The following is a 21,099-nucleotide window of genomic DNA, read 5'->3' as shown; positions in this document are numbered from 1 at the left end:
AAGAAACTTGTTAAATTAATATGATATAGATTATCTAAAATAATATAAGAAAAGGGGGGAGGGAGATTATAAAAGAGGATCAAGGGATAAAAAAGTATGAGGACTTATGCTATATCATCGAAAGACAGGGTATTATTTTGTCTTTATAATTAGATTATTATTATTAATTAATTATTAGATCAATTGATTAATTAATTAATTAATTAATTATTATTATTAATTAGATCCTTATTTGTCTTTATAATTAGTGGCTGTTGAGTGACATTAAGGTCCTAAAGGAGCATAAATAAAGTCACATAATAAGTCAAGTCTACAAATGAACAATTATTACCACGAGTGAATAAATGCAACTTAAAAAGAATAGAAACTTCAAAAAAATAAGCAAATCAAACTTAAAAGTAACGTCCGTTAACAAAGAACAAATCAGATCTGAAAGGATCTGAAATTAAATGAATAATCCAGTCAAACTTAAAACAAACAAAATTACTACAAATAAGAGACAGATACCGGCTTCTTGAACACTCCGAACTGTTAAATCCCCTTAAGACTTTTTTTGGAGTGGGGGAGAAGGTGTACTCTTCTCTATACAAAAATGCAAATAATGATAATTCTCTTTATTTTTGTTACAGCGAGCTTGCCCGAACAGCAGACATACAACCCTCCACCCGCCGAGGTACGGCATCATGCTGGCAACTATCCAGATTCGTCCGCAACACATCCTCCAATTTCCTTTTCTGAAAATTTGGATGAAATTCAGCGCGTCGAAGAGAACCACCACTCCAGTAGCTACGAGTTCCAGCAGCCTGTTGTACCTGTTGTTGCCTTTAAAAGTGAACCTCCCTTGGACGTGCCTCCTTTTGCCGGACATCATTTCAAATCTAGTCAATCTTATAGGTCAGTCATTTTGTTCTTGACTGCCTCCATAAAAAAAAAAAAAAAAAAAAGTGCTCCGCACATCCTTCCTGCAATAGAAACCTGAATACGCCACAGCCTATAACCAGTACTAATCTTTTTTTCATAATCTTTGGTCGAAGGAGAGATACGAACACATAACTCCTTGTTATTGAGGGGAGACAAGATATTTATGGGTGTAATTTTCTTGTTTCAATACCAGGAAAACGGAAAAATGCAGGGATATGTCAGGAATATAATTATTTCCGTTTCCGCAATTTGGCCGTTGAGGTCGACGAGGCACTTTCACTGAAGAGGTCTCTAAAATCACTCTTTTTATCGATTTTATTGTTAAAAATAAATTTTCAATAAATTTTCAATAAATTTTCGGCAAAATATTTTGGAATAGAAACGCTATAAATGGTTTAAGTACTTGAAACTTTCTATAGAGTATTATATAAAGAATAGTCACATCGAACCTACTATCCGACTTCAGACCTTGTTAACCGATCACCATTCCCACCCCCTTCCATTGAATAGGCTGCAAAACATTTAGCCAAAATATTAGTATGCATACAACACTAGGTAATTGTATATAAGATCGTTTTTTAAGATCACCCCAGAAATCTTTTCTTGTACCAGCATATATAGTGTTTTAAATATTGTTCACAGTGTTTTTGTTTTGCGACGTTATTTTCAATGAACTGCAAAAGCGTTTTTCATTTTTGCATTTGAAATACAAAAGCCTTTTGCTTCTCAAGCCTAGCAAGGGATTTTTTTTACCCCCTCCTTCCATTGATTAGGCTACAAAATATTAGCCGAAATATCAGTGTGGGTTTAGGTAAGTGTACAGACACCTTTTCCAAAATCACTCCAGAAATCCTTTCTTATACCTACGGCTGCGGACCCTTGCTCCACAACTTGAACCAGAGATTTTTCTGCAAAATAAATTTGGCATGGCGTTCGGACAACTTAGCTTCTAAAAAAATGCGTAAAAAATGCGTGAAAATTAGGTTCCAGATGGAACCATTACGTTCTGCCTTGGAAATTAGAGAGGAAGATCATGTGGTTGGGAATTAAAAGCTGTAGGGTTATTTTTGACGGGTAAAATTGATTGGAGGGCAACTAACCCCCTCCCGCGTCCTTTTTGCCCTGGGTAACCCCATAATATCCATGGCGTTGAATTAAAATTACAGATAATCATTCGCTTGAAAAAAAGACTCTGTCTTTTCTCGAAGACAGTGCTAGTGCTTTAAATATTATTTGCAGTGTTTGTGTTTTGCGCTGTTATTTTCAATGAACTGCAAAATTGTATTTCATTTTTGCATTTGTAAAGCCCTCATTTTTCAAACCTAGCAAGGAAAATATTTTTTTTGTTTTTTTTTATAATAAAAATGTCAAAAATGATATTTTCTGATGAAACTATAAAAAAAGGATATGGAGAATCTTTATGCTTCTCCTTCATTAACTCCGGGACTTATAGAACTTGGTGTATGTTTAAATTAGGCTACTATTTACTAAAACTCATAACCCGCTAAAATAAGTTAAATCATCATTTTTTCAAAGTCACTCGTGTTCTAGAAATTTTATTTAAAAAAAAAAAAAAAAAACGCATTTTCAAGAAATGTTCAGCATTAAATTTTGGAATAAACAGTACAAATGGTTTAAATACTTGAAACTCTGTATAGAAGCATTGCAAAATAAAGTCGGACAAGACTTACTTTCTGACTTCAAATCTTGTTAAAATATTACCATATTCCCCCCCCCCCTCCCTCCATTGAATAGGCTGCAAAATATTAGCCGAAATACTAGTATGCATTAAGGTAAGTGTACAGATACCTTGTCCAAAATCGTCCCAGAAATCCTTTCTTGAACCACCGGCTCCGAACCCTTGCTCCAGAACTTGAACCAGAGTTTTTTTTTTCTATAGAATAAGTTAGACATGGCGCTTGGACAACTTAGTTTCTAAATTTAAATTAGAAACTAAGTTGTGTAATGGTTCCAGATGGAGCCATTACATTCTACCTTGGAAGCTTGAGAGGAAGATTTTGTAATTCGGAATTAAAAGCTGTAGGGTTGTTTTCGAGGGCCAAAATTGGTTGGAGGTCAACTACCTTCCCTCTCATGTCAATTTTGCCCTTAAGTAACACCATAACGATTCATGGCATCGAATTGAAATTTAGAGTAGTCATTTCTCTTATAATTGTAAAAAGGTCCAATAAATTAGCCTTAGGGAACGACTTGACTTACGCAGCCCCTGGGGCAGAGGATAGACTGGAGCCCCCTGGGGCAGAGTACTTCTATTCCAAATTACTTTACTTTGGAATGGAATAGTACTTCAAGCAAACTCTCACAACGTAAAAACTACCAAACTTGTTGCCCTAAGTCAGCTAGCCTATATTGTAAAAAAAAAAAAAAAAAAAAAAAAAAAAAAAAAAAAAAAAAAAAAAAAAAAAAAAAAAAATATATAAGTGAAGTATTAAAACATAGCCTACAACGATTAATCAAACCGGCCTGTCAAATAAAATGAGTAAAATAACTAAAAATGAGTACTTAAGTACACAAACATAAGTAAATAATATAAGTAAAATCTGGAAATCCTTTACTAAATCAGTTGGGATGTCAAGCGGGCATAATGAAGTTCTTTTTAGTTTACGTATTTTTGCCTCAACATAAACAGACTGTACTACAGGGATATCCGGGTCTGGTGCTGGGGGCGGTGAATATTACATGAGAAAACTGGAAGGGTTTGTACAATAGCGGCAAGGTATTTATTTAATGAGTTAGCCATGAGCTCCTTGCGGTTTTTCTTTTATGCCTCCTGGAAAGGGATTCCTACCTTGTTTAAAGCAGGTAAAACCGGTTTTGAAGACTGTATCTTCATTACCTGATCGATTAAGTAAGACTGCACTAGACCCTTAAGGTCCAAACCGGCGTTGCTGATTTAATGATTAATGAGTTAGCCGTAGTTTCAGGGGTAACATCAAGATTAAAGTCAACATGTTTGACTGTTTTACCACTTTTTATTGCATCATTTATATGCGACTTATCATCAGAACATCTTTTCTTTTTTACCTCTGGAAAATGAAGTAAATGATCATTGATAAGATTTTTTGGAAAAAAGTCCAAATAATGCCAGTAATGTTGTTTCCAAATAATGGCAATTGCCTCTTCTTTGATTTTTTTTTTAGTATATAAATGTGTGCAGTTTCGATCTTGGCTATAATTTGGCAAATAAAATAATTGGCAAGAAGATATAAATTTTTGTTGGGAGAGGGGCTACAGGGTCCCCAAAAGACTTTTGTGTAATCAATTTGAGACTTATCGTTAAGTCGTTGGAATAATCGGGGCCCCAGCATACGTGAAAACTGTAAAAATATTGTTCTGCCCGAAAAAAGGCCAAAAAATATCTTTTGTTTGAATAGTATATTTTCTTGGAACGTATATCTGTAAGCTCCTAGGCAAAAGGGACCCTAAGAAAACCAGGTTGAGTGGCTTAGACCCTTGGTTCAAGGGAGCCCCAATGCACAAAAAGAGATCAAAAAAAATATTTACTGAAAACGTTAAAATTTGAAAAAAGTATTCTGAAAATGTCACTCCCTGAAGTCCCTGAGTCTTGAGAATTCTGATGCACAAATAAAAATTTATTAAATTGCCCAAAAACGAGCCCAAAGAATAACCAAGTAACTCTACGTTTGAATGATTTGAGCTCGTTTCCCTAAAGTCATAGGGCCATAGGAACTATAGTATACCAATAAATTTTTAGCTTATGGGCTTGAATCTTCCGAGAATGGATCAACAAACTGCATTCTTTGGTCAGCATAGGTCAAGTTTATAGGGCCAAGGGGACACCAAACCAAAAAAAAAATCGAAAAAAGGCACTTGTGAGTCTAAAACTGTCCCTTTTCTAAGCAACTTAAAATTTATATCTATAGGTGTCTCTGTCAGATTTCCAATACCTGTCATGGATGGGCACCATAGGGCGACGATCAGGAATTTTTTTTTTCGTGCATCCACGGTGATTTTGGGGTGAATAGAAATTTAAGGTGGTGGAAAATAGATACATGTATGTTCGATCACTGGGGTGTGTAGAAAAAAAATTCTTCATGGAGGGGGCATGTATTGGATGGTAATTTTAAGAAAAAACGATTTTTTAAGCTGTAAACCCGTAATTTGTCGTTTTTACGGGATTGTCTTTAAGTTTCTTGAGGGATTGGAGGTGGAGCCCTAGGACCATTCTTATGCTTGAGGTTTTCCCCCTTCTACGCTATTTGTCAAATATATTACTCACTTTTTTTTAGGTCGTCAGATCGTATTGGATCCAGTGAGTCGGATGCTAGCCATCCAGCACATAGACCTTCGCATCATGCAACAAGGCATCAAGACAAACATTTCTACATCCATCAAAGTGGTATGATTTCATTTATTTCTAGCCAATAGCGAATGGAGCTGAAAAAGTCGCTGAAAAATCTGAAAAAAGTTACATTTTGATGGTTCTTTTTTGTCTAAAGAATTTCTAAGACTTTTTATTATTGTTTGGAATTCTTTCATATTAGATATAAAGGTAGTGTTCATTCATTAAAAAATAGAGGGAAGCTAATTTGTTTACAGAATTCACATTACTTAATCTTGCTGTTAATTTTAAAGATAACTTCATAAACCACATTGGCTTGCCACAACAAAGAATAAAAAAACGAAAATAGGGTTTTATAAGACCGAAAAAAATACTGGACGAAACTAGACGGATGTATCGAAAGGACAATCGATTCTGTTTTCAGTGGTACTATAAGGAAGCACGTTCCTTTTTTCTGAACGAAAATGTGAATGAGACATACCAAATAAAAACAGACAGCAAGGAAAGCAAATAGAAAAAGAAATAAAAGCCAAAATTTGAAGAACTAAAAAACCTAAACTCCAAAAGACGATATCCTGATTTCAAAAGCGAGCCACTTACCAAAATCTACGATTAGCTAAAAACAATGCTACTTGGATAAAATTGGAACAGTGAAAGAATTGTTTTTTTTTTTTTTTTTTTATGCGCTTGGTAAGCGAATCCAACTAGCTAGCTCGGTAAATACTGCGTCAGATTTTGTCTAATTTTAATTATTGTGGCTCTTGTACTAGCCTTTTTAGACCATAGGAGTTGGGGCGCGTATCCCAGGGATCAATGAACTAATAGCCTCTCGTTTAAGAAAAACTAAAATAAGAGTCACTTATTTTTCAAAGCAATCCAAAGGTGTGGTTCTATTCAGAACCACACATAAATTTTGATGTTCGTTCATTTCAAAAACCTCTATGCATTACTGGGCCACACCCTTTTTGTGTGAAGTCAAACTAGCCTGGTCGAATAAAATGTTATTTTGCGGGTGGTAATAAATGTGCTCAGTAAGTTCGTTTTATACAGCTGACGAAGAGATGCGGTGGCTCTTTCGAAATATCCGTCTTGTTTCGTCCCGCTGTGTCGTTGGCCCATTGAAACCCCAATCTTGTGTTTCTTTACTCCTTTTTTTAATCTTTGCTGTTCGTGTTAACGACACACATTGCAAACGAGGAATTTAAAAATTTTTCTTTCTTACACTTGGACACGAGAGCCAGTTGAGAACGATTCTCAAAGCATCTCCTTTTAAAATATGGCGGTGGGTTTGATTATTCATAACTAATTTGTCGGATTTGCGAATTAACACTTTCTCTGCCTCTTAAATGGAGTCTCTAGTTCTAAGAGTCGCAATGTTTCTTTGTAATCGAGCTGTTTGGGGTCTGTAGTTTATTGAGGCTGCCCGTCGCTGTGCTTTGAAAAAAACAAAACAAAAAACAACGGACCTTGTTTATTTTAACCGCTGACAACACTGACGAAAATTTTATTCTCTTAGGAATGAATCTCATTACTTGGCTTTTTTGTGGCGTTGACATGGAGACTATTTGCGCTGCATTCTTTAGAAAAATAGTTAAAAGTTACTAATTCAAGATACTAAATACAGGTGTTTATAGTCCATTTTCTATTAAATATTTGAAACAAAAGGACATGTTATCCACGGATTTCAAACAGCCTCTCGAAACTTGGAACACTTAGAAAGATCACTACTGTAATCCTCGTCCCTCTGGACTGGAAATCACCCGGATAAGCTCATGCGGATGTGTTCAGTATCTCAATCGCATAGGATGTTTCAGTCTATTACAACACTTGAGCTGCTAAACTTGCAGTCACTAAGAAGTTCATGGATTCGGTTATTTTTGGGTTCAGGTTTATTCAGACAAATATTTTGCATGTAAAAGCTTTATCCTCTTGGAGAATTCGTTTTTCTTTATTGTAAGTCCCTCTGGTAGTGATCCTAGGTTTGTTGTGTTATTGAGTGTAACAACTTCTTTAGAGAAAAGTTCACTGTACTTGTCATATAGGGTCTTATTAAACCACTGAACCTCTAGTACCAATTGCACCAAAATAAAGACATTTTCTGCACCTTGGCCCCGTCTTAGATCTATTCATACCTACAAACCACAAACTTTTAACATCTTTGTTTCAAAATTGTGACATTTTTCCGACATTACAATTGCTTCAGTGTTGCGACGTTGAACCGTGAAAATAACTACACTGAACTAATTTGTTTTGCAATGTTCGCAAATTTGACAATGTTTTTCGTCTAAAAAAAATTAAGATTAACTATTTTCTGATTCCCGAAGACAACGACACCTTCTAAACCTTCGTTGAATGTATCTCCTGAAAAGTAGCTTATTGTTTTATCTCATGTGTTTTTAACTCTTTGTGCTGGTTTTCTAACCGAATTTTCTTTGACTTTTCTTTTTTTCATATTCTACAACTGCTAGATGTAATCTGCCTATGGAGGTCTTTTTGGTTAAGAATTGAAGTTTCGATTGTTCTTATTTTTTCAAGATGTAAATGGTTGTGTAAATTTTCACATTACTAATTCAAAAAATCATATTTCACTTTAACTGTTCTTTGTATTTTAAATTCAAGCTATTATATGTGGCAACTCTGGTAAAACAATAAATCCTAATCCACAGTCCGTACAAGCAAATACTATTTACAATTAAATTCAAAAACTGTTTTGATGGCAATATAGAAGGCAACCTCTATTCTGTCCTAAAATTCTGCCAACTTTTAACCTCCCCCTCCCAAAAAAAAGTGAACAGCAAGCAAAAAGGGACCATGGTTTCTCCAGTGTATTTTTACACCTTTTAAGCACTTCGTACCTTTTTTTTAAGAAATTGGTATTTAAATTCAATATTTGCTGAAAACAGATGGGAGGGTCTCCTAAAGCAAATTTCTAACTTGATGTTGGGTCAAGCAAGGCGGGGTTCTTTCTCCTGCTGTCTAGATATTGGGTTCATTTGTTCTTTATGCTATCCATCTACTTACAATTTTGATTCTGTACATATTTCCTAATCCGTTTATGTGGATGATTTTCTTTTGGTCAGCGTGACCAAAAAATGACTTCTCATTCTGTTTCAGCAATAGCGTCTAGAACTAAATATTGTTTATTTTCTCTTTGCCTAATCTTTTGAAGAGTGAATATCTTTCATTTAATAGCAATAGTGTGACTTTTTTTTCTTTTCTTTTTCATCATGTCTCTATGTTCTTCTTTTCTGTCGGTTTCTTCTTTTAGGTGATTGGGAATAAATGTTATTAAAATAATAAAATCTTTTAAGTTTCTTTCCGTAGCTTATTGCTAGAAGATTCATCAGTTAAGTTTTTCCACAATCATTATAATTCGGGTTAGTTACGCCAGAAAGCCGTTATTTCTAAATTGTGTTTGTTTCTTTTGTGTAAAGACTACCCTCTTTTCTTGGTAAAAATATCTGTTCCGTTGGTTCGTTTTATTTTCAGTTTCATTTTTTTTTCTCGTCTCCCTCCTTGGTATAGAAGCTGGAATCTCATAGTTCATGTTGTTTTGTTGGTATTTTCTGTGTCAATTCTCTGCTTTTGCTTTTTTTTATATGATTTGTTCACATATATTTAATATGTACATAGATTCACTCCATCACAACTGTATAAGGTGATCGCATTATTTTTCTGTGGGATGTTTGATGCTTAAAAAGGGAATTTTTCATCCTAAAACTATCTAATGCCCCTTTGTTTTTTCCGTGTAATTGAGATGTATAACTTCTTCTATTCAAAATAGACCAGATGTCTACAGGATCTAACGAGTCTCGGCGGTCGGATCAACGATCTTCTCATCAGGGCCACCAGTCTAGGATTCAACCTCCTCCAACTGACGCAATGAGCGTTGGATCAAGTGACTCCCATCATAGTGTCCATTCAGAACCGGTACCCATTAGGTCCTCTTTGACTCGTGGAAGCAGGGAAAATTCTCCTCCACTTCTCGAAAGACAAGGTGTGTGCTAACATTATATTTTATTCAGGTTTATACATATACACACACATATATATATATATATATATATATATATATATATATATATATATATATATATATATATATATATATATATATATATATATATATATCTATATATATTTATCACTATATGCTCTGTCACTATCTCAGCTCTATGGCTATCTACCTTGGTTCTACTGCCCTAGCATTGACGCATGCACGGATAATAGATAGACATATCTATTAACAAATGAACCTAATAAGGGGGGAATTAATACCAGGTTTGCTTCTCACTCAATTGGACTATCTGTCTTGGCTTTTTTACAATTAGCCATGGCTTGATGCCCACAACTATTCCATTTTAATTCAAGACACGTGTTTTGTTTTTCGTTCATTTGCTGTGATGTCATGTTGCAGTGACACCTAAAGTTCCCATTGCATGTATGTACTTTTCATCATTCTGTGAACAAAGGTGATTCAGCTCATGTTTTTTATTTTTCGATTTTTGTAAGCTCTATTCTATGTCATAGGCCCAGCCAAGAGCTAGAGGGCACTATGAGAATATAGGCGAAAAATAACCATTGCTATTTAATTATTTATATTACTTATTTAATGACTTTTCCACCTATAGTCACAAATCATACTACTACTACTACTAATAATAACTCACCGTAGCACCCAGCCGCCTGAGGCCAACACAGCTACGCAAGCTCCTCCTCCATCCCAATCAATTCAAGGGCTCCCTCTTTCAGCCTCCCAGGAAGTTCCATTTCGTTCAAATTTCTCTTTATGACATCCTCCCGCCCCAACCGCGGACGACCTGCTTTCCGTCTAGCCCTAGACGGTTCGCTGAAAAGGACAATCTTTCGCAATCTATTATCCTTCATCCGCAGGAGGTATCCTACCCATCTCAATCCAGCCTTAGAAAGCTGGATTGAATCACCCTTTTCTTACAGCCTACTGTTTGAAATACGCTTAGTCAGCCGAATACCCAGAACAATCTGTAGACAATTTCTCTGGAAACATCTAGCAAATCTTCATCTGGTTTTCGGAGCGCCCATGCTTCAGAGCCATACTTGACAACTGTCATCCCTGTAGCTTCTAATATTATAGTCTTCGTTTGCAGACTCATCTTTCTATTCTTCCAAACTTTTTTCAACTATGTAAAAACACACTGACCCTTGACTATTCTACTTTTTGAGTTTTTTGGATAACTTCCTCACTGCTCTCACCGTCTTTACTAATAATGTTACCAAGGTAAGTGAAGCTGTCCACCTGATCAATCTTCGTTACCCAACGTAACTTTTTTACCTTCGCTTATTCCTAGTCTTAGCAACTTAATCTTCTTTCAAAAGTAAAATTTGATTTTAAAACCTATTCTAGCACCCTCGCAAAACCTTATTTTTATTTATTCTTTGCTATAATTTGGCTATAATAATTAATGGCTCTTAATTCTTCGCTTCTATTATTTCGAAAAAAGACACTGAGCCTTGGCTATTTTACCTTTAACATCTTCTCGGGTCCCACTGTCTTTACTAACAATACTAGCAAGATAAGTGAAGCTGTCCACCTGATCAATCATTTCATTGCCCAGCGTCACCTTTTAATCTTCATTTATTCTTAGCCTTAGTAACTTAGTCTTCTTAACATTTATTTCCAATCTATTCTAGCACCTCGAACTCGCAAAACCTCTAAAAGTTCATTTCGTAAAACATAGATGACATATATAAACAACATAAAACATAGAGTGATTTTATTTTTATGATAGTCATTTCAAAAATCACTCTTTTAAAGTTTTTTTTTGCAACTCATTGAATTAAACAAGTTGATTAAATCAACTTAATCAAGACAGATCAATAGACCAACAGGGCAACTCAGAACGCCTACTACTCAACTCGTACAACACAACGTAGGTTAACCAATTGAAAGTCCAACAACATAAGTAAGTTATGTCATTGAGTAATTTTTCAGTCATAAATAAAAAATAAAAATGATGCCAAAGTCTGATGATTAATTAAACGACCTTACCCTTCTTGATTCTATCTCTTTTTGATTCTTCTTCTTTGGTATTTTCCATAGTTACTGCAATTCTAGAAAGTCGATTTCCAGTTTGCAAAGCGTCCCGGGCTGTCAGCTGGTATTTCGACTTATTACCCCAATCCAGCGCTATAGGGACGTTCAGTCACATTAATTTTAGTACTTGTGAGCTGGTATACACCAAGATTTAATTGAAAAAAAGAAATCAACCCCAAAACTACTAGAAATTAAGCATTATAAAAGATGAGCGCTGCCATTGTCTCTCTCAACCCTGCAATAAATGCAACAATGTCTTTTTCCATATTCTTAAACAACTAGGTGATTGTAAATTAATATGAGTTATAAGAAAAAAATTCACAAGTAATATATGGCTCATAAGTAAATTAGTTTTAGTATTTATCATACTGTGTAATTTTCTCCTCTCTTCTATGGGATAATTTCTGCTTGTTGAATCTTTACTCTTTTATTTCATTTCACTCTATTACTTACTGAACTTAAGACGAGACACATGCTATTCAGCCCAACTCGGCATCAAGAAGCTGCATCCACTGGGTTCTGTCTTTTGTGAGTGGTCGAAGAAACTCTGTCCCACTTGTTTTTCTGACTTCTTTTTCTGGACTCTCATTTTCTTGTTGTGTTTATTGTAGGGCTAGAAAGTGGTTCCTCAACTCCATGTCAAACTCGAGCTGAAGTAGCCTTGTGCCATTAGGGCATCGAGTGCCACGTCTGTGCGGTCCAAATGTAGCATATACGGAAGGGTCCAGTTGGGGGCCAATCTTGGCATTAAAGTCTCCTAGAGAAGTAGCTGATCTCGTTTTGGATATCTATCAACTGTATTCTGTAGCTGGTCGTAAAAGATATCTTTCTGTATGTCAGATGAATCGCGAATAGGTGTGTAAGCAACTATGATTTTTATATTGAAGAGATGCCCAAGCATCCTGATCCGCGCAATGCGGTTTGATATCAGCTCCCGTTCGAGCAAAGCTGACTCAGCCTTTTCCTGTTGGAGCAAACCAACCCCATGTAGGCCGGATTCGTCGCTAGATCCAGAGTTGTAGAATTGACATTTCTTGCCAGTGGTCGGGTAGTGAATTATATTTTTTCTCCAGTCATTAACCCTCGTTTCCGTTAGGCATAAAATATCTAAGCTATTACGATGGAATTCTGCGGCAGTGAGAGCCTGCGTTATGTCACCCTTCACGAAACACACGTTCCAGGTCGCTATCTTCAGACTTTCCTTGAACCTTTTCACTGACGCATGACGGGCTTGTTGATTTCTCACCAAGATCGCCGGTTTCCTTAGCGCGTTGCCTACCGGGAACGCCGTAGCACGGTTTGATCTCTTTTGGTCCAGCTTTTTCATGATATTTCGTAGGAATCTGGTTAACGGATGGTCACCCTAGTACGTTAGCCCCCTTCAGCTGGATGTAGGCAGTTCGCAGGGCAGTTGACCACTCTATTATCCTCACTATTGTTGAAGTTACTTCGTCTTGTTTAAGTAAAGTGGTTAAAACAGCAAAAACATCTTTTCTGAATTACATAAATCTTACAAAAACTAATCTGACTAAGCTCATCATTTTTTTTTTCTTTAGCGTTGACAGATTAAACTATCTCTCAACACTTTAGAATTAACAAAGATATACCTATAAATCATATCCATTATAAAAGAAACTAATAACCTTTTGCATCTGCTATTGAACATTATTTCTTAATTATTTCTTAGATGTCAAGGTTGCTTCCATTCTTGACAATGTGTTGTTTCTTGATGATCAAAATCAATAGTGATGTCTTTTTTTTTTAGTCAAGCACAACTGCTTTTAAATTACTTCTGTAGATTGGATCTCTGAATCGCCCATATAAATAAAAAAAAAAAAACATGTAAATAATTTCTTAGAACACACTGCCTTGCCATTTATAGAACTTAACATATGAAAATATAGTGAAAACGGGTATAATATTTCAAACTAACAAGTAGACAGAAAAAACACAACAACCAAAAAACGAAAAAAAAACACACCAAAACTTTAGATAATAAAGAAATTCGAATATTTTGATTTCACGTTCAGAAGCCTTTATCAATGGGAAAAAAATGAATTAAGTTAGATTAAACAAAACATACAGAGAAAAGAAATAAAATAAACAAAACTCACATCTTAACAACTTCCAAGATCAACATGTAAATAGCACGAATACGCGCAACAAAATGATAAGTTTTGTTTATGGTACAGTTTGATTCTTGTTGGTATTTTTGATAGATTTGGTAATTTTGGTTTATTGTCCCTTATAACTTTTTTATGTGTATTTTTTGTCTCTTTTTTCAGTTTTATGTTTATTCGTTTTTTAGTGTCCCATTTAGCTTTTTTTAATATCTATTTATTATATTTAGTTTAGTTTGAACAATTTTTATCTTTTTAACTTTTTGATTGACATTTTATACTTGAATTACTGACTTACGAATGATTATTAATTTTGATTTTTTTTTTGTTGTTGTCGCTTTGGGATTCTTTGCCAGTTTCCCTGTTTTCGTGTTTTTTATGATATTTTTTACTCCGAAGTCGGAATTCAGCCATTTTTGGCTTGTGATAGGGATTTTTTTTTTTTAATCTTATTATTGTCATTATTATTATTAATTATCATTCTATTGTGTGTATTCATGATATTTGCATTGTGATACTGGAGGTTACTAAGATATTTCATTACCATTTGTATGATGACATAGGAACTTATGAAGATGTGCGTTTTGTTTATTTATTATTATTTTTTCCTTTTCTTTATATTTTTTGTTTAATTTAACTTACTTTTTTTCTTGTTGATAAAGTCGTGAAATCCTGATAAAGGACGTGAAGTCGAAATATTCGGATTTCTCTATTATTCAAAGCTTGCTTTTTTTGTCCTCTACTTTATTTAGAAAATTATGCCCGTTTTCACAATATCTCTATTTTTTAAATTCTATAAAAATATAAGATTTGGGAACCCTTCGGCGTATTGTATTGCCTCTATTGCTTATCCAGTTGAGTTGTTCTCATTCCACCCCTGTGCCGACTTTGTGAAGAGCACCTGGTCTAATCAGCAGCAAACTTACGAAGGTTTTATTTTCTGTTGCAAGAGTTACTGCATCAGAGACTTTTTGTTCTATATCACAATTGTTTATGGCCACAATGGCATAGACAGAAGTTAAAAGTCAGTCAAATTCTGTAACGCTTAAAACTTGAAAATTTTTAAGGTGAACCTTTTCTTTTTTCCTTTTTTTCTTCTTTGCCATTCTGATAACAAATTAAATTTTCTTTTCAATTTCATTGCAGCTCGAAGTGTTGAATCTGTGCCACAATCACCTGTTGTTTTGCCAAGCAGATCTGGGTTTGTCACAGGCTACACCGTATCTTCGCCTCAGTTTCTTCAACTCAGGCAGGTAATAACCCTTTAAAGATCTACACTGTTTTTCCTAATTTTCCGGGGTAAATGGTTGTCATTATTTTGCTACAGGATTTCCTTTCTCCCTTTTCCAATGCCCAGCCCAGATTGTAGTCCAATGTCTGGAATAACATATACTCCTTCAATTTAAACCAACATTTTAAGCTTTTTGTCTACCACCCCCTCCCTCATATCTCTACTCATAAAAATAATGTACGATAAAAATAATGCTAGACACGACGAACCATATTTCCTATCCAAATGTGAAAGGTAAAGAGTGAGGCACTTTTAAATAAAAAACAAGGAATGCAAAGTTAACTTCGACAATTTTCTTTCTCTTTTTTCTAAAGCCACTTCATATAGATCGCCTGTCACAACGATTTTTAGCAACCGGTTTTAACGATTCTAAAGAAGTGAATACCCCCTATCCCCACGTAAGGTTTTTTCGCTATATTTTGCACTATAAATGAATGACAGTTACTTTTTCGAGTTTCTAAATGAAGTTCTGATCTTTTATTTGAAATCAGGAAGATAAAGTTCTGATCTTGAGTTTGAAATCAGGAAGAAGAAAGAGTAGCATCAGGTCGAATTTGGCCCATATGTTAGGGCCAATAAGTCCATATACATGAAAGTGAGTTAAATATTTCGATGAAGGTCCTGAGCTTTCATCAAATGTCACCTGTTGGTCCTTTATAAGCTTAATTTTTCTGGAATTAGAAGTAAATGTAAAAGAAATAGTAATTCAATATTATTTTCAAAGTTTTCGTTGTTTATTTAGGATTCTTAATGCTCACTGTGGTGTTAAATGCTTCCTCCTTCGGAGCATGAGACGTAACTATCTGTGCTTTTCTTTTCTTCTTTCACATTAATTAAGGAGTCCAATAATTTAAATGTTTTTTTCATTTAATGATAGGATTATTATTAGGTCCATGACTATTTTGTATACTAAAAGCTTAAAATTAATTAAAAGTTGTGTTAGATTAAAATAGGAGAATGATTTTATTGAAACATTTTCGAAGGCTTAATGTGTACGCTATCCATATATGGGCGCGGAAGGAATTTGGGGTACTCCTTAGCTACAAGGTCCAAAGAGAGCCACCAAGATCAGTCAGAGGAGGTGTTAAAGGTCAAAGTTGGCATAACGAAGACAAATAGGTATACGCCCATCATGCTACTGCTCCTCAACACTGTATACTACAGAGCCCCTCCACTCCTTCCAACCAATGGTCCCTAGGATAGATTTTGTTTGAGTACTTTTGCCGTGTGGAATGAAGTTTCTGCGAAGATTATCCCTAAAAAAAAAACATTGCTTAAACTGATGCTATTAGAAAGTTTAAAAATAAAAAAGTAATTGGAAGGATTAGCGTCATATCATAAAATAGTGGCACGGTTAAACCTTATTTAAAAAAAGGAAAAAATAGATCGAGTAGGGAAGAACCCCCTTCCAAATTTTGGAAGGTAAGTGACTGAAATGGACGTCAGAAGTAAGCTGTTGAAAATGGCTAGCAAGAACAGACAAATCTACCCAAACGTTAAGATGTTACATCTATATCAGGTTTGTTTTACTATTATATTTTGTCTGATTCTGGGCTTGAATTTTTAGGGTTCTAATCTGGTTACTGTCGGTATGCCAACTGGTTCTGTCATTTCCAGAAACATATCAGCTCCTCATCGGTACCACGAGCGCGCAGAATTATTGGAAGAACAGTCAACATTCACGAGTGGTAAGTTCGCATTTAAATATTTTTGTAGTTTTATTAATTACCTTTTTATCATTTGAATTTGTTATTTAGCGATTGATAAGAAAGCTGTGCCATGGAGCCTTTGCGGAAAGTATTAACGTTTATTGATTTTCTCTTTATTTATTTTCGTTTATTAATTTTCTAACTTCCGGGAACTCCTTGTTTAACTTACCTTTTTTTTAATATTGAATCTCGCCACATAAACCCTATCTCGAAATCTTTCTTAAGAAGGGACATGAAGTTTCTGAGTCCACTTCTTATTTGGCCTTTATTAAGTTCAGTGTAGTATTGAAAAATCATGCACATTGTTCACCATGCGAATAATCTAATAGCTTGGAACAGTTGAAGGATGCTTTGTTTGTTTGTTTTGTTTTTTTTTTCAAAGAAATATAAGGTTGAGATACTGCTCCTATTCTATGCTAGTTCCGCGGACAAGACTGGTATGCCAGTACGATTGCTCGCTCGCTAACAGTTTCAAAAAGTCTTCATAACACCAAGATGAGTGATTAGTAACTTTATATTTGGTGGAAAGAGAATGGGAATTTTATTTTAGTTGCAACTCGTCTGAAAAATTTTCCGAGGTTATCCGAAGTCTAAATCACTGTAATTAATAGTTGTGTATACTTGACGAAAAAAAAAAAATCAAGCATAGACATCATTTTTAAAATCCTAATAAGGGCTTATGCCAGATTTGCCTCTAACTCAATCGGACTCTCAGACAAATAGTCCGTCAACCAAGACAGATAGTCCGATTGAGTGAGAGGCAAATCTAGCATAAGCCCTTAAAAGGATTGTATCAAAATTATGTCAGTTCATTTTTTAATAGATTTAAGTCTATCTATCATCCATCTATGCGTCATTCCTATTAGTCACGGAGACTAAGTGGCTTAAAAGAAAAGAGCCAATATTTTTTCCCATAATCCAGGTGTCCGAATTTTCCATTTTTTATTTAAAAAAAAAAAATCTTTCTAGCAAAAACATTTATTGATTGTGTATTTAATCTTTGCCCGTTTCTATGGGGCTTTGATTATTCTAAGTCCATAAAAAAAAAGATCTCAAATCAATTTTTGCAAAAAAAAAATCCCTGAAAAAACACCGGATAATTGTTATCAAGGGTGAGTAAGATACGGTATGATAAGATTTCTATCACTGCGTTATTCTATTTTGTTTTAGATTATTTAATGTTTTTTATTTTGTGTTATAATCATATTAATGTTGCAGATAGAAGACCATCAACAATGCCATTAAATAGTCATCATGGTTTTCGGCCCTCAGTGCCAATGGTTGTGGACGCATCTGGCAATTCCATACCGATTATGCCCATTGTTCAGGGTGAGGGACAAAGAGTTCAAATAATTGATGGTGTCCCAATGATGACCCTGCCAATGGTATAGTATAGGTCCAATAATAATAAAATAAATGGTAATAAATGTGAAGAAAATGTCGAATACTTACAGGAGAAAAAATCCAAACAAACATAAGAAAAAAGTGTAAAAATAAAAAATCTTTCGAGTTCACCTACCATTTAATAAATATACTATGAGTGAGGTCTAAGTTAGAACTAGTTTCGTTTCAAGTTTTTAGTGCTGTATCACTAACAGGAGAGGAGGTGGCATTTATTAACCAAAGAGAGAGATGGGGGGGGGGGGGATCTATGGTAAGGTAAGGTTGTAGGCTATTTTAGAGAATCATTTTAACTTTATAAGTATTACTTGAAGTATTTTTGTTGCTTATCATCGCTGACCTCTTCTACCTCCTATGAAGCAAGTATACCTCTGTGAATGTAACCAGTATGTAGAGACCTATAAGAGCGATCTTTCTGGATTCCTAATTTATATTTGAAAAGGGTGTTGATACACCCTATCCTGTCAGTCACAAGGATATGCTACTACGGCTATGAAAACAATGACATACCGACTGACAATAGCTGTGTATGATTCTCAGCTGGTCCAGTCTCTCGAGGGTTTCAATCTTTACTTCTTCTCATGAAGATACGATTTCCTTTAAATCCTTTCTGATAAGTTCTTCCCGTCCGATCCTAAAATGTCAACTGGTTTTCGTTTGGCCCACGATGGATTTGCTAAAGGTGCGTTTTCAGACGACCTACAATTCTTATTCATCATATAGCTGGTCCAACTTGCTGAATTGTTAAATATTAAGCTTTTATGATCATAAAAAAACAATTCTAACTGGTTACCAAAAGTCTCTGCTATGAACGTGTACCCGGAGAAATCCGGGGAAGGTAAACAGGAAGGATGTGCGAAAGCACAGCATGGCTGGTCCTGAACCTCCTACCGCTTCCTGGCAGAAGGGCCATGAAACGGAGATCGGCATCGCCGGTAGGGACTGTAAAGCCTTAGCAAATCCATCGTGGGCCAAACGAAAACCAGTTGACAATTTAGGATCGGACGAAAGAGCTTATTGTTTCTAGTAATTCCTAACAAAAATGTTATTAAAACAACAGTTAAAGTAAAAAGAACGCAACAGTAAATATAGATGTTAGCTACGAGTAGGGGAAATCATGGAAACTTAAAGTCAAAATTGGATTTAAACTAAAGTCAAGACAAATTAAGGAAGATATAAGACCTATTTTAGATATTTTATTTTCTTGTGGTAAAATTGTACTTTTTTGCTAATTCCCCCTTTTTTTTTATTTATAATTTCACTTTCTTTTTGAACTTATTTTCGTCCATAAGTTTGACCCTAATAGGAGGAAAGATCAAAGCATTGTTCTTGGGGTAGGGGGTGGATAAGTACATTTAGACCGGATTATTCTTAATTTGTCTGGCATAAGGGGAGGGGGGTATAGATACTCCTCCCCCTACAAAATCCCACCAAATCCACCTGGCATGCGGTATATTTAATATTGCCTGTCATTTAAAGAAAGAACCCCAGCAAATTATTTGTTATCGTATTGTAGTTAAGTTTATAAATTCATTCATCTATTCTTTACGTTAAAATTCGGGTTCCTAATATTCACAAATATCTCTAATATCTTCGAGTCAAGCAAAAGTCTTTAAAGAGAAGACAGTTGTCTTTAAAACAGTTATCTATTACCAAAGAAACAATACAAACTCTTTATTTTTCAAATTCGCTGCCATCTTTTTTGGTATAATATTTGATACTGTTCGAAGAGTTATTTTTTTTTTTTTTTTTTTGCAGCATTTAAGCTATTCTTCAAGGAGTTTTAACATATTTTATTCTAGGGATTACTGCGAGAAAAACAAGGTTCTTATGCCACTATTTTTCATTGTTTTCAGGGGAAGGGGTGGTTTGTCATAACGATTCAATAGGAAATCCCCCGCCCTCAGTGAGCAGGAGTACAGGCTATCCAAAAATGGAACAGATTACAGTTTTGAGGTTGAAGAGGGATAAGAAAGAAAAAGAGGCATTCATTTTAGTCAGAGAACGATGGAAGTGGTATACGGCTATGGGTGGCTGTCAGGGGATAGCTTTTTTGTCCAAAAATCACGTAATGATATTTAATTAGCTGGGCTTTTTTTATTTTTAGCAACCTTTGGTCATGACAGCAGCACAGAAGCAACTCCATGAGCAGCTGCAACAAAAGCATGCGCAGTTACAAAGACAGTTGTTGCAACAGCAAGAAGAACTCCGAAAAATTTCTGAACAACTCCTGTTCTCTCAATTTGGAAGTTGGGGTTCTCCCGTTATCAAGGTAAGATTTGAAAATCTATCATTGGTATGTATAGTCATGTTAGCATGGAATCATGTTAGCATTGAATAGGCTAATGGTATGTAATTTGCAAGACTTTTTGAATCCTGTTCGAAATCAATACTTGGCCAGTATCTAAAGTTAAATTAAAAAAAAAAAAAAACGAATTCGACAGATAGTAACTTTAGTCACGCGGTCCAGTGAGAAAATTCTCTAGAGAATGATAGTCATTCAGAATTACTTGGAAAACTTCGATATTGAATAATTGTGTTTTAAGCCTAAATATTCACTCAGTCGGACTATCTGTCTTGGTTTTTTCTACAATTAGGTATGGCTTGTCTATAAAGAGTTCACAGGTATTATACCACACAATACAGAAGATTCTGTTTGAAAACTCAAAATAAGCATAAAGGGGAGGGCACGATTTTTTCCCATCAAATCTGTTTTATTCAGCAATAAGTCTTGGCAGTAAAGATCTCTTTCGCTTGTGGTAAAAAAAATATTAGTAAGTATTTCTGCCGGTGCCCGGGAGCCACGGGTTGAATCACGGATGGATGTTTCAACTATTGTGCAATTATCTTACTAGAAGTTTTAGGTTGTTCTCTAAGATACGATGATCATGAATGCTTGCTGGTAAAATCTGATTTTTTTTTTTTTTTTTTTTTTTTTTTTTTTTTTTTTTTTTTTTTTTTTTTTTTTTTTTTTTTTTTTTTTTTTTGGTAGAAACTGAAACACCTGAAAGATTATGTTTTGGAGTAAGAACTTTCAATGATTCGACTTTTGTTTGTTCTAATGCTAAATTATCAAGCGCAAATTTTCGCCTTTTTCCTTAAAAGTTTGCGAGAAGAAGGATTACTAAAAATTACATTAATTCTTGTCATTCTGCATTAAAGTCTGTTTTTTGTTTCTAATACTTTCCAGTGTCTGGAATATGATTCGACAATTGTAATTACGGTTTTCTCAAAGCTAATTTTTGGGTAGTGGGACAACC

The 21,099-nt window shown here is 34.8% G+C and overlaps 1 protein-coding gene across 3 annotated transcripts in view; it reads left to right on the top strand.

Moving 5' to 3' along the window:
* Positions 1–21,099, top strand: part of LOC136042038 (circadian locomoter output cycles protein kaput-like) — a 70,465-nt gene that overhangs the window by 41,352 nt on the left and 8,014 nt on the right. For 2 of the 3 annotated variants that reach the window (XM_065726896.1, XM_065726897.1), the window contains exons 12-18: positions 630–894; positions 5,193–5,302; positions 9,030–9,242; positions 14,585–14,691; positions 16,297–16,417; positions 17,657–17,823; positions 19,947–20,111. In XM_065726896.1, the coding sequence (XP_065582968.1) occupies positions 630–894; positions 5,193–5,302; positions 9,030–9,242; positions 14,585–14,691; positions 16,297–16,417; positions 17,657–17,823; positions 19,947–20,111 (1,148 nt within the window). The remainder of the gene's footprint in view (positions 1–629; positions 895–5,192; positions 5,303–9,029; positions 9,243–14,584; positions 14,692–16,296; positions 16,418–17,656; positions 17,824–19,946; positions 20,112–21,099) is intronic. The other variant, XM_065726898.1, reaches the window with a different exon arrangement.

This window comes from Artemia franciscana, unplaced genomic scaffold, assembly GCF_032884065.1.
Source record: "Artemia franciscana unplaced genomic scaffold, ASM3288406v1 PGA_scaffold_58, whole genome shotgun sequence".
NCBI classification, from domain to species: domain Eukaryota; kingdom Metazoa; phylum Arthropoda; class Branchiopoda; order Anostraca; family Artemiidae; genus Artemia; species Artemia franciscana.
Note: the sequence above shows the minus strand (reverse complement) of the source record. Positions and strands in the feature narration are given on the sequence as shown.